Source organism: Nanorana parkeri, unplaced genomic scaffold, assembly GCF_000935625.1.
Source record: "Nanorana parkeri isolate BGI_ZX_2015 unplaced genomic scaffold, ASM93562v1 scaffold149, whole genome shotgun sequence".
NCBI lineage: Eukaryota > Metazoa > Chordata > Amphibia > Anura > Dicroglossidae > Nanorana > Nanorana parkeri.
In genome coordinates, this window is record NW_017306417.1 from 1,783,068 (window position 1) to 1,798,096 (window position 15,029).

The following is a 15,029-nucleotide window of genomic DNA, read 5'->3' on the forward strand; positions in this document are numbered from 1 at the left end:
TGCTTAATCCCCTGTCAACTTTTTTCTGTGTCTGCTGTCTCCGCAGGATAGGAAGTAAAGGAAAATCTCTCTCAATGTAAGGGAAATCCCCTCTATCGCTGTTCTGGTGACAATTAAACATTTTGGATTTTCTCTTTTTTCAGCTCTAGTTAAAATAGCCATGGGACAAATAGAGAAACTCTCCCTGATGGGGACCCAGACAGAAATAAAAACTGAGAGAGGTTCTAACCCTACCCTATTCTATCTAAAAATTAAACAAAAATGTTTTGGCTTCACATACAGTCAGTTTTAGCATTTTACTGATTGATTTTACAGTTTTCCCGCAGTTGCTATATAATTCATGTCATCAATGACACTTCAGATTTTTACACTCTGTTGTAACGTGTATTCAACAACAGCAGAGAAGTACGCTATGTTATACAACAGCAGATGGCATCATAGAATACCGAAGGATTAATAGCAAGTTTGGTTCTTGCAGAGCAGACAGCCAAAATGTTGTGCTAAACCGCAGTAATAATGAAATGCAATTTTGCACAACTTGCTACATAATTAAGTAACAGTAGCCATTATTCTGCAGGGTTGCCAGGTGTAATTCCTAAATTACCCTTACCTATTGTTGACAACTATAGAATTTTGGATTTTTGATCACTTTCTGTCTCAATGACAGTGGTCACCAAGACAAATAGAGAGTGAAAATCTCCAGGGTGGGAACAGAATGGCAATAAAAACTTGACAGGGGATCTAACTTTTCAATACTCTATCCAAAAATAAGAAGACAGTTTTGCCTTTGAAAACACTGTAATAATACTAAAATCTAATTTGTTTCTTGACTTTTTCTTAATTTGTTTCTTGATTCTTGACTGTAGTCTATTACTGTGAAAATTCAATTTTCAGTGCTGAATATACCATTCTTTAGTTTATTAAATGTGCCAAGTATCTAAAAAAATATATTATATATAAAAAAAGACTTTGCTGATGCTAGCAGTCCTTTCAACCTCTCTCCACTGCACCAAGCACAACCCATATGTCTTGTTTCTTCAAAAATATGTTGTTTCCAACCATCTATAAATTTAGATCAACATAGTGTATTTGTATTCTTTCTAAAACAATGAGAGGAGCTGATAATTTGAACCTGAGCTGTCAGAGGAGCTGGGTTGCTATGAGTAACTGGAGCTATTCTCTACTTTATTATCATGCATAACGTAGTTTCAAATAATTTCTCATTATCGTAGCTCAAGTAATAAAGCTATAATGGGCTGAATCATATTTCATAACTGGCAGTGAATGAAAAATACGTGTGATATGTCAAGGTCATTTTGAATTGTAACAAAACATTAGTAGTGAAAGATAATATTTCAATGCTTCTTTCACATAATGTTTTCATAAGTACATGTCTGTCATCAGTTTTCAAATGTCTCTGGATGAAGAAACGTACCCACGGATACTATGGCTGTCAACCCGATCCCTTTCAGCTTTTTAACTTTTTCCTGAATCCTGAACATAGAACCAATTTCCAGAACCATAATCCCCCCTCCACCAAACTTTACACTTGGCACAGTGCCAATGTCAGGCAAGTACCATTCTCATGGCAACTGCCAAACCCAGACACGTCCATCGGATTGCCAGACAGAGAAGCATGATTCGTCACTCCAGAGAACACGTCTCCACTTCTCTAGAGTACAGTGGCAGTGTGCTTTACACCACTGCATCCGACGCTTTGCATTGCACTTGGTGATGTACAGCTTGGATGCAGCTGCTCGGTCATGGAAACCCATTCCATGAAGCTCTCTACGCACTGTTGTGCCAATCTGAAGGCCACACGAAGTTTGGAGGTCTGTAGCTATTGACTCTGCAGACAGTTGGCGACTTCTGTGCAATTCAGCATGCGCTCTCCCCGATCTGTCATTTTGCGTGGCCTACCACTTTGTGGTGGAGTTCTTGTTGTTACCAGTTGTTTCCACTTTGTTATAATACCCCAGTTGACCGTGGAATATTTAGTAGTAAGGAAATTTCACGGAACACCTGAATCCAATGATTTGGAGTGGTGTCCCAATACTTTTGGCAATATAGTGTATATATATATACATCTATATATATATATATATATATAAGGTAGGTCCCCCTGTTGCCACCAAAACAACTCTGATCCATCACGGCATGACCTCCACTAGACTAGACCTCTGAAAGGATGCTGTGGTATCTGGTGCCAAGCCATCAGCAGCAGATCCTATAGGTCCTGTAGGTTACTAGGTGTGGCTTTTGAGTTTCGGATACGAATTACGAAATAATGGATATTACGAAACGGAACGAAACGAAACGGAACAAATTTTTTGACGGCGCACAAGTCTACCCAATATCAGTTAGTGATATGATAGTAATATTTCTATAGGAGTCCATTGGTTTCTACTTGGCTATAGTTCCTCCAACGTGGAGTGTTAAGTGTTCCTGTCCCTACTGTTGCATTATCCATAATATAAAATAAAGTAAAAATCCAAAGTGATAGTAGGACCCCTTTGTTATAGCAGCAGCAGATGTGCAAGCCTAGGACCTTAAGGACAGAGGAATTGTTACTGGATTTCCTGAATAATGTCATATCCTACTATACACTATTCATGCTAGATCGGCATCTCTGACATCACCAACTACTTCACTTCTGGTAGTGTCCCTCACAACAGCTCTGTCTTTAAACTTTCCAGTGTGGAAGATTAGCTGTTTTCAGGTTTGTACCTGTAAACTATGGAACCCCATAGCAAAAGACACTGCCATAAAAGAAAAAAAAAATGTTTTACTTAGTGATCTGCAGAACTCCATATTTAGCCCTCTGCCAGACCTGATCATACATACCCAATCAGGTGAATTCTGATATAACTTCAGGAGACTGGATTCCTGCAGTCAGTACCGGCCAAAAAAAGGGAAAGCATGCTTTGCTGTGTAGCCCTTCATGTCAGTAATATCCACTACACGACTCATGATGTTAAAGTTTGCACCAGCTAACTTCTCCCACCAAGCCCTGGCACCGCTGGGCCCTCTCCTAACCCCAGGCCCCATAGCAGCTGTTGATTAGGGCCTTGCTGACCTTTAGGTCTCCTATGTAGCAGCATGAATGAAAAAGGCAGTGAATGCATGGTTAACACCATAAATTACTTGTTTTTATTTTGTTTTCCTTATAAATCTGTAACGACGTGGTTCTGTACTAAAGCCTTACTACAGCTTGCCTTTGCTCAGATGCTTTGATATAAGCAGCTAACAAAGATTTTATTTCCCCAGTTACATTCATTAAACTGTTACAAAGATCCATTGCACACTGTATCGGTGCCCTCTGTTCTATAACAAGATATAAAGTCTCCTGCTGCTATTCAGTTAGAGAAGCGAGCAGTGGCTGTTCTATGTGTGCTCATTTTAGAATCTTCAGATCATTCTTCAGAATGTGTTCTAGAATATACAGTATTGTATCTCCTGTGCCCTATATGCTGTCAGTTGGAAAATGAATGTTCAGAGTAAAGTTGGAGTATCAAAAACTCCTCAAATGTCTTAAGGCATTAGAAAATGTGAAATTACTTTCTGCGTTATGCGGTCAGTGCCCCCAAGAGTGATATTTCTGTTCTGAGTGGACACCACAGCTTTACATTCTTTATAAATGTTTAACAAAGGACTCTGGTGGAAACATTTCTAAATCAGAGTTCCTTAGTCACCCCTTAGTGCTTAGTGCTGCGGCCATTGCAAGGGACATATTCTACTTCTTAGAAATTTCTTATTCTACATGATGTACAATTAAGCAGGAAGAGTGAGTCTACAGAGCAGTAAAAAGACTGTAATTCCACTGGGGAGATCTTGTCATTGAAGAGATACCAGAAGCCAGCTGGTGCCATCCAGTGTCCATCTGTAATTGAAATAGCAAAACCTGTCAAAACCACAACTGAACAAACTTTTCAGAAGCTCACTCTCCTCTACTGAGCACATGGTAAAAATATACATAAACAGACACTTACCTTCAGCAACAATCACATGTGAAATGTATACATTTTGACATTTCCTGAAAAAGTCTAGCTTGACTTGACTTCACCCCTTCTTGCCTGAAAAACCTCCTCATTGGCCAGTGAGAAAACACATCACAAGGACCGATAGAGAGGCTCAGGAAGTGAAATGGTGATTAGAACAACCTCAACTTTTGCTGAAAAAGTAAATATTCGTATACAATTTTTTTTCATCATGCTCTGGGTATATTTAGTTTTACATTTAGCACATAATATATTTCAGGAGCTTCTCAGAGGCAAAGGTACACTATGGGGTCTATTCACAAAGCTGCCGAGGACAGCCGAGTGAATGACCGATCAGAAGTGAAGATATGGCCAAAGGTTTTGGACACCTGACCATCACACCGATATGAGCTTGCTGGACATACCATTCCAAAAACATTAATATGGAGATGGCCTGCCACTTCAAGGCTTTAACAACCTCCACTCTTCTGGAAATGATTTCCACAAGATTTTGGGAATGTGTGCCCATTTAGCCATAGGGATACCTATTTATGTTGAATTAGAAGACCTGCCTCCTAGTCCCTGCTCCAATTAATTTGTTCAGTAGAGTTGAGGTCAGGCCTCTGTGCAGTCAACTTGAGTTCCTCCACACCAAAAACTCATTAAACTATGTCTTTACGTAGCTGTCTTTGCGCACAGGGGCACAGTCAGGCTGGCACTCTTAAGACACAGGTTGGAGGCCCACAATTGTCTAATGGAGGCCCACAGTTGTCTAATGGTATGCTGTAACGTTAACAGAACTCTTCGCTGGAAATACCTGAACTCAGTATGATGGAGGGGTGTCCACTTTTGGCCATATAGTATATTTAAAATAAAATTATACTATATACAGATTATGGGCTCTATTCACTAAGCTGCCGAAGGATCTAGCCGTAGCTGTGGCTGACCCTTCGGCTAGCTTCAGCCCGTACAGCTCCCGAAGTTGGCCGAGTGGCTCAGTCGAGCCGAACGCATATGCCTCGGTTTGACTGAGCTGAGGGGAAAGCCGAAGCTCGCCGAACGGCCGGCTATTGGCCGGCTATTGGCCGGCCGACAGCCTGCTTCTGACAGCTGGGTGGAGGCAGCCGTCATCTCACTAGGTAATCAGGGACTCCATCTGTCATTACACACTGAGAACCCGGCAGGGCCGCTATGATATCACAACGGCCTCTCCGGGTTCTCAGTGTGTAATGACAGATGGCTCCACCACAGAAAAATGTTGCCTCTGGAGTCTCCAAGAGATATAAAAAGATGCTGCACTGGCAAAGTAAGAACTGGTATCTGATTGGCTACATGTAAAGTAAAAAAGTGCTAGTACATTGACCATCACTTGACAGTAAAGGTGTACTGAAAACAATTTGCAAAAGTGGAATTAACCTTGAAATAAAGTATGAACTATAAATATATTCTTATTGATAAGGCGTCTAAAATGTATATCTCTCATTTGGTTTTGTAGCACCTTCATATGTGAGAGGCTGATTGGGAATTAGTGCAGGATGAGAAGATGGAACAGCCACATTTACCCCCACCAGGACCTGACAGCCTTCGCTTCTTCACCAGAGAATCTCTTGCTATTATCGAGAAGCGCGTTGCAGAAGAAAAAGCCAAAAAACCAGCAAAGGACCGCAGAGATGACGATGACGACAATGGACCCAAGCCGAACTCAGACTTGGAAGCAGGCAAAAGCTTGCCTTTTATATATGGAGACCTACCATCCGCAATGGTCTCGGAGCCAATGGAGGACCTTGACCCCTATTACGCCAACAAAAAGGTATGTGACTTGGTGGTCATTATCGCCTCAGCTTTACCTAAAAAAAGTCACCTTAAAGGGTTTTCAGCCTTTTATAAGAGTGTTAGTAAAACCCCCCTAGGGTGGTGGAATGTTGATTTTGTTTGTACTTTATTCTACTTTATTGTCTCCTTTGATGCTTTTGTATCTATCTGTTTTGAGCTGTAGCCTGAGCTATTATTTGGTTTTGTGTGCTTGGTGTAGGAAGCCGGATGTATGTAAATATATGCTTTTCATTGCAGCTTTGGAAAATGTTTTACCTGCCAAAGACTTGTAATTCTGTTAGGAAAGTATTGTGATTCACACATACCTGCCAACACAGCACTGCCAAGCTGGTGTAAGCAGTACTTTTGTGGTTATGCAGAGATGTGTGAATCTCCAAACTAAGCGTAATTACAAATCCCTTGTAACAGTTCATATATGTGGATATTAACAGTGTATACAGCTGATTTCCCAGAATTCCACTTTAAATCTAATACTGTATGTGTTCAGAAAACAAACAAAAAATATAATAAAAAATTAAAAGGAATGTATAGCTATACTGTCCACTGTAGTCACTGCCAAATGACACTTACTGAGAGCCGCAGTGCTAAGGGGTCAGGGGATGTATAGTCAAATTAAAGCAGGGTAAATTCCTGAATCAAGAAATGCCCCCGCGGGGGTGCTGCTTTTGCAAAAAGCGGTGGCAATCGCATGCATAGCACAAAGATTTTACGACTTTATAAATGTACATTTTAAAAATATTATATAGATAAAAAACACTGGATATGTGACAATTTTGCTCTCAGCCTCACCAAGTGCCAAGATTTTCCAGTTTGCAGGACAACAATCTAAGCACCAGCAGACTAAGAGTGATCGCCACTGGGGCAGTTGCACACACACAGACACACATGGTAGCCACCATGTGCTTTAACAGAAACATGCACGGTTCACCATGTCTGATGTTGAATTTCTGACCTTTAAAAAAATGTTTGTGTAACTAGCTGTCACACCCAAACAGGAATGTAACCAAGTTTCCACATTGGTAGCTCTTCACTGAGGCAAAGTTCTTTAATTTCTAAATAGATCATTCAGAGATTTCAAATGTCAATTTAATAAAAAAGAAAAACAGGGTAGTAAATATTTACAGAAAGATATTACAGAGCAGGCATACTGTTCCTAACAGTAAATTAAAAGGTTCTCACAGAAACAATTGCCGCACAAAAGACTGATATCATAAGCTAGATACTGTTTATTTCCGAAGTCAAAACATGCTGTAAACACACACAGGCTCCTCCAACTCTAACATGTTTCACCAAACGGCTTATTCACAGAGATCTCTGAAAATTAGCTGTACATTGACCAGCTGAAGTCGAAGTGCAGAAGCTGTATATCCAATATCTGGATGGGCTGAGCCGAATCTCCGGCAGTGCACTCGCTGCCGTTCACCGCTATTCTCATAGTGGCCGAATGCCGCCAAGCTCGGTTATTGTGCTTACTACCTCCGAAGTAGCGACCAGAATAAAAAAAATGCAAACAAAGGGGGAAAAAAGAAATATTTTTTTAAAATGTAAAAAAAAAAAAAGTAAAAAAAAAATGTAAAGGAAAGAAAAATAAAACAAACAGCTTGGGGTCCCTCTCTCAAACCATATAATATATATAATTTTAGGAGGGACCCCAATTTTTTGGAAAAAAGTGTGGGGGTTCCCACCAAAAAACAGAGCCGTGGTGGCTGGCTCTGCCATGTTGTTGTCATTTAATGACAGCCCTGCGTCCTCAGGTCATTTGAGGACACTGATCTGTCACTAAATTACAACAACTGGGTGGTGCCAGCCATGATGTCATGGCTGGCTTCGCCCAGTTGTTGTCATTCAATGACAGCCCGGTGTCCTCAAACAACCTGAGGTCGTTGGGCTGTCTTTGAATGAAAACAACTAGGCTTCGGCAGGCCGTTCTCCCCGCTTCAGCTGTGACTTTGAAGCATATGCGTTATAGTGAATAGCCCGTACAGCAGCCCTTCGGTTCAGCTGAACCGGAGGGCTCCCCTGTCCCAAGTGAGCTAAAGGATTAGGCGATGCTTCGGCTTAATCCTTTGGCTCCTTCATGAATAACCCTCTGTATAGATCTTATGAATTTTTCTCTTAGGAGGTCTAATGTTTCTTATTAGCCTTCTGGACCATGTAACAAAGGCTTGCTTGAGATTGTATGTAACTTCATTTTGTGCATTTCAGCTGTAGCTCAGTATAGAGAAAAAGAACCCTAACATCACAGATGTGTATACCTCAGCTGCTCTGCACACGATTTATGGCTGATCATTTTTGCTTATTAGAAGTCTTTTTGAAGACCCTGCTAGTGGAGGTTCATGACATCTCTACATTCGTTCTTAGCTGGCTTGTGTTACGTTCATTGTGTCTTAAGCTCTTTTAAGCATAGCTGCTGAAGTACAGACATCAGATCTGAATCTAACCATGTTTGTTACCGATTTGTGAATTTTGGAATAAGTGAGGGTGGGATGGGGTTCAGTACTACTCCCCTATTCTTATTACCTTATTCTTATGGCTTAGGGTTTGTGATACGTTGCTATCTTCACAGGATCCTTCTAATACAGATTGCATGTATTATTTTTTTCTAGAGGTTTGGTTATCCTTTAGGTCTGTACTCAAATGTCAGTTCAAATATGTACGCAATATATAAATGGTATTGCTACAATGGATTTGGCATAGTTCATATCATGTGCACAGATGTGGACTAGTATGCTGTAGAAATGCCAGGGCAGGGTAGTGTACTACCAATCCCCTATTGGTGGAGAGATGTGCCCATCTCTTTTGGCAGCTATTTATCTTTAGGCTGTGCAACCAGAGGCAGCTATGTAATTTTGAATGTATGAAGGAGACAGGCTTAAAGACTAAATATGTCTTTAGTCAAAACATATTTCTTAATTTTGGATGGAGTGGCAAAGACTTAAAACCCTTGTCAGGTTTTTATCGCTGTCTGTGTTCCCAATGGGGACATTCCCCTCTCTATTTGTCCTTGTGACCAAGGTCACCGGGACAAAAAAGTGAGAGTAAATCCAAACTTTTACAGTTGTCACCAAAACAAAAAAGAGAGTATGGACACTTATTTTGCTGACTTTACCCTTTCCTTGAAGAGATTTCCTAATAATTCCTGTTGGTTCTCTGCAGCAGGAAGTGAAGGTAAAAAGCAAAAAAAAAAGAAAGAAAAAACTCACAGAGGATCTCACCTTTTATTTAATGTATCCAAAATGTAAACACAAAAATTTGGCTAGAGATAAATCTTAAAGTTGGTCACATATTCCTTCCTTGAAATCCTTACATTGTCATCAGACCTCCATGTGAGCTCCTACAGTTGGCTATTGGAATGCCTATCATTTCTATCAGATAAGCTGCCCAAAAGCCAACTTGAAGGAGCTTGCATGGCAGGCTGCTACTAATTGTGAGGCAGTGGCTTAGTGTTGCCAGCCTGCACCAGGAAGTGCTATTACTGACAGGATCTCCAAGTAAGAAACTTTGCAACAGATTAATGAAACATTTCTGAAAGTGACCCTGTTACCACAAGGTCACTTATGAATCAAGACCAGCCCTATAACGGAAGACTTGATAAACTTATCTTTCTGGTGGACCATGTCTTGAAAAGCAGCCACTTCACTGCTCTCCAGCCGCACAGGTATTTGACCAGTCACTTGGGTCAAATGCATGTTTCCCTTGCTATATGTAGTGATGTTTGTGCAGACCGGAGAAACCATTGTCAACAGCAGGAGGACCAGGTATTCAACCCATCTGCCTGGTTGAAAACCTGCTGTGGCTAGAGAGCAATGGTGGCGTTATCAGACACGGGCCATCGGAAATCTAAATATAATATACGGGCTGGTCTTCTGTTTAAGTGGCCCTGTTTAAGTGGCAGGCATAGGCATGGACCAAGGCTGTGGCGGACATTTTCCAAAGTACAGACCTTAGTGAAGGACACCAAGGTACATTTCAGCAGTGCTGTCCTCTGCAAAGGCTTCCCCCCCACCTCAAAGGCCCTTATTCAACCTTGGGCACTAGCTGCTTGCTACTACTGGCTGCTGTGCTGTCCTCTGCAGAATGTCCCCCCCCACCCCAGCGTCGGGCACCAAGTGTGGTATTCTATTGCTTGTGCACATTTTTTTTAATAAAGGAAGAGGGAGTGGCAAAGCTAAATATAGCACAGCAGCCAGTAGCAGCAAGCAGCTGGTGCCCAAGGCTGAATAGGGGCTCGACGCTGAGGTGGTGGGGGGGGGGGACCTTTGAAAGAGGACCGCAGTGCAGTCCTCTGCAAAGGCTTCCCCCAACCCCAGCGTCGGGCCCCTATTCAGCCTTAGGCACCAGCTGCTTGCTGCTATTGTGCAGATCTCTGCAGAATGCTCCCCCCACCACCCCAGCATTAGACACCAAGACTCTGCACCCAAACCTGGCACCCAGACTCAGCACCCTAGGCTCAGAACTCAGACTCAGCACCCAGACCTTTGCTAGCTTACCTTTAACCACTTCACCACTTCAGCAGCAGCCTCCGCCGCTCCCGCCTTGCTCTTCTTCACTTCTGCCCGCTAAAAAAAGAAGCACCGCCCCCGAAAAAGAGAAAAAAAGCCTTCCTGCACGTGAACAGGAAGGTACCAAATACTGCAATTGTACAGAGAGCTGGGAACGTACCAAGGTCATTCCAAATGTACTGTACAGCCGTGGTGGACCCTGCAAGGTCACTGGGTAATAGGGTCACGAGAAAAGAGAGAAAAGTGTATACTGTAAGGTATGATGCCACACATGCCGAAAACAGATTTTAAGTTCATACATACAATAAAAGATTTCTATCCAATCAAATCATTTATGCAGATTTAACTACCTACTTCTGGCTATTAGATTCTGCGCCATGTCAGTGGACTTTCTGAAATCTTTCCAAATGACTTGTAAAAGTGAAGCCTGTCTTGACACTAGTTGCATGATCAGTCCCAGAGCTGCAAGAAGGAACAAGGCACCCATGACATCCCTTCAGAGGTGGATTAAAGTGTATTTCCACTTTTGCAGTCAAATTTAGGAAGAGCCCTCCATATGTTAGTTATGTGTTCCTATTCACACAGCCTACTGAAAAATTACTTTAAAAAAAATGTCTTTAGATGTTTTGTTAAATCAGACAAGATGGCTGATATCCAGGTTTTTCTTTGCCCTTTCACAGTAATCTGTCCCAATGGAAAGTCTTGGGACTGAAATTTGAGGATTGTGTTTATCTGATAAGCTTCATTCACATACAATGGACATGCCACCTCTCAAATGACAAGGCCCCTCACAGCCCCTCCTAACATTTCAAAGAAAGAGAACCAAAAATAAATTTTGACCCTTAAAACCGTAACCCAAGTAAAAGCAATTTAAACTGCAAGAAGCATGTTTTAATATTTTTTTTCTAGCTTATGCTATGTGAATGGGAACACGTAACAAATATAAAATAGGTGTTATCCCAATTTGACTGTGCAAGTGGAAATACACTTTAAGCTTGAATAAGGTCCTACCAATGGTATGGTAACACTTTGTATTAGATGTTTGTATACATACAACAAAATGTAAAAGTATAAACCAAAAAATACATTGAGCCTAAACCATCACTATGTCACTTTTAATACACCTGTCTGCAATAAATCAGTTCATACAACCTCAAATTTAAAAATGATTAAGGTGATTCATAGCAAGTAGATCTAACAGTCAACAGATACACGTCTGTAGATTGTGGATATGATATTGCACTTTGTCACAGTGAGACGCAAGGCTTACATAGTAATTTAGCTGTTGAGAAATGATTATTTGTAAGATGTTTTACTGTAAAATTATAATGTTAGCTTTCAGTGTAGCACAAATACAGGTATTTTAAGTACACAATCATTTTAAAAGAGTTCGGTGTTGGATTCCTTTTTCACTTGTTAATATTGATTTTCTTTGTGTTGTGGGGTTCTTAAAGTGCATTTCCACATTTGCAGACAAATTTGAGAAAACACCTCTCTATATGTTTGTTCTGTGTTCCTGTTCACACAGCATAGCGAAGAATATATTTTAAAAATATTTCTTACATTTTAGATGTGCCTGTGTAGAGGTCTGTGCAAGCTTCACTCTCAATTTCCAAGTGATGGGAAACTCTGTCTCCATAGAAAGTCTAGGACACCCTGAGCTTCCCCTCATTTACATTCAATGCTTCGAGATCTAGAGAGTGTTCAAATCTAGTTTACAACTGATAATGACATCTGCCAGCACAAAAAAGACAGGGTTCATTATGTTAAAAAGAACCTCCCCATCCCCCCTGAATTCCAAAGGGAATTTATAATTACATGTAAAGAAAAACTTTTTAGAACAGAGCATGGAATATCTAAGCAGAATTTTTGTTTTATGTTATGTTACGTGAATGAGAACATATAATAAATATAATATATAAAATAGATATTATTCCAATTTGATTGCAAAAGTGGAAATACACAAATCCTTTTGCTGCCTGGAGCCGTTTTTGCGTTTTTTGCATACATGTTAAAATACACATTTTGGGCCTGAAGATTTCTAACCCCCCCTCCCTCCCAAAATAAAAATATTATCTGAAAGCAGAGGCTCTATACTATAAAAGGGTGGCAGTTGCAATTTTTATGATGCATGATATTAGTGCAACTGTTTATTGAACCCAATTTTTCAGTAAAGAATACACATAAGTTAATTTTAGTGCAGATAAACACAATGCAGGTTATTCACTATGGAGCCAAAGGATCTAGCCGTAGCTTTGTCTGATCCTTCGGCTCTCTTCGGCCGTCTCTGCCCTTTGGTTCAGTCGAACCGAAGAGCTGCTGTACGGCAGTGACAAGCGGTACCTTTGCTTCTTGGTGAGGCATTCCGCAGCCCCGCGCCCAGCATGCCAAAGCCCCTACCATATCCCGCGGAAGCCCCCGGCTAGTGTGAAGGAGGGAGTGAGGAGACAGGGATGAGTCTCCCTGTCCCTCACTTGCTCTTTACTACTGAGGCATCGAGATTGATGGCCTCAGTGTTTTTTGTTTTTTTTATTGGACAGCTTGGACCAATGGCCCTTTGCCATTGGTCCAAACCATCCACAGAGCTCACACCTCTAACAAAGAGTAGAGGCTGTGACAGCTCTGGACTACGTCCATGGCAGGTTACACAGCGGGGGAGGCTTTCCCTGCTCTGTAACCTGTTACAAGCCACTCTGAATGCAGAAAAAGCTGCCAGCTTCAGACTTGAAGCTGACAGCTTTTTCCTCCATAATACTAGGTAAGGCACTGCCTCACCTGCCTCCTCTGACCGGATGTCCCTGCTGTAGGGGCTACTATAGCCCCTACAGCAGCCGAGCGGCTCAGCCGAGCCAAAGGCATATGCTTTGGCTCGACTAAGCCGAAGTGACCGCCGAAGCGTGGAGAAAGTTCAGCCGAAGCCAACCGATCATTACACTGAGAACCCGTCGGAGCCGCTGTAAAATCACAGCAGCTCCGCCGGGTTCCCGTAACCAATGACGCCTTCTGTCATTACACTGCGGCTCCTCAGTACACTGAGAACCCGGCGGAGCAGCTCCGTCAGGTTCTGTGTGTAATGACACATGGGCTTCCCTGGTTACCGTGTAATCAGGGACACCCATGTGTCATTACAACGAGAGCTTAGGAGAGCTGGCAGTGATATGAAAGCCGACTCTGCTAAGCTCTCATCCTAATGACAGAACAGCATCTGCTGGTTACTTGAGCCCCCCAACAGTGAAAATAATAATAATAATTTTAAAAAAAACAACCACCACACACACATTACTAGACATGCGCAAAGACTTGGATTTGGCCACCAGCGCACTCTGCGCATGAGCTCCGACATCCTGGAGGGCACATAATGTCACATACCGCACATGTCTGTTGGGGGGCACAATTTTCTGTTCTTGCCTCAGGCGCAAAAGGAGCTAGCTACGGCTCTGCACAGAGGTACTGAGCAGAATAGCCAAGCCGAAAGCCACTCAGCAGCATTCGACTATTCACTCACTGCTGTTCGGAATCTATAGAACAGGCCGAACAGCAGCGAGTAGCTGCAATCCAGATGTTGGATCGGCTGAGTCGAACTCCTTCTGCACTTCGGGTCGGCCGAACATGCTGAGCATATTCGGCCGACCCGAAGCCACCCGATGCACGGCTGATCTCAGCCGATATACAGTTGAAATCAGCCGTACAAGCCTGAAGTGAATAGCCGAACAGTGTTCGGCTCACTTCACTTCGGGTCGGATGTTCCCTCGGCTGCCTACGTCAGCTTTGTGAATAGACCCGTATGTTTTTTTTTTACTTCACTTTACTACCAAAAGCCCCTATATGAAAGCACTTCAGTGGTGACCGGTCCTCTTTAAAAAGACACTAGGGGTCAGTTGGACAGGGGAATGACAGCTCAGGTACCAGAAGTGACAAAACCATTGTTGCTTCAAGGTTTGTTCAGCGTGATATTCGTTGGTCTCTCTCCCTTCTCTCTACTGGCACCTGCAATGCCGGTCCCGGGCGTGCAGGAAGGCTAGCAGAGCTCAGGAAAATAGTGCGGGGAAGGGGGGGGGTGCATGGTTGCCAGCTGTGGAAGTGATAGAAAAGCAGCTTTACACATCCGGAGCCTACAGTTTGCTTACAGGGGCCTGCTGCTGGTGACTTAGGCAGCAAAAGGGATAATGTGTATGCAAAAGCTATTTTTTAGGTTTGGATAAAGTGGGTAAGAGTTATAACTCCTGCCTAGTTTTTATATATGTCTGTGTCCCTGCTGGGGAGTAGAATCCCTTATTTGACCATTGTCACTGAGACATAAAGGATAAATCCAAAGATTTAGAGATGTCACCAAAGCAAAGGGTGAGGGAAAAACAGAAATGGGGACAGCTATTCCTGTGGCAACTAAATGTAATTCATTTTGGGAGAGATTTCCTCTCATTTTCTTTTGCATCTTCAGGACAGGAAGTGAAAGAAAATCTCCCCAGCGGGACACGAGCAGTAAAAAGTAACCCAATAGAGGTTTTAACCCTTCCCCATTTTCCTTAAAACTAAGGGGTCTATTCACGAAGCTGCCGAAGGATCTGGCCGTAGCTTCGGCCGATCCTTCGGCTAGCTTCGGCCCCAGGACCCCTTCGGTTCAGGAGAACCGAGGGGGTGCTGTACGGGCTATTCACAATAGCCCGTACAGCTCCCAATCACAGCCGAGCGGCTCAGTCGAGCCGATCGCATATGCCTC

General features: G+C 42.4%; 1 protein-coding gene across 1 annotated transcript in view; it reads left to right on the forward strand.

Moving 5' to 3' along the window:
• The window catches only part of LOC108785202 (sodium channel protein type 2 subunit alpha-like), a 128,139-nt gene that overhangs the window by 16,123 nt on the left and 96,987 nt on the right, over positions 1 to 15,029 (forward strand). The window contains exon 2 of the mRNA XM_018554239.1: positions 5,473 to 5,787. Coding sequence (XP_018409741.1) covers positions 5,521 to 5,787 — 267 coding nt within the window. The 5' untranslated portion in view covers positions 5,473 to 5,520. The remainder of the gene's footprint in view (positions 1 to 5,472; positions 5,788 to 15,029) is intronic.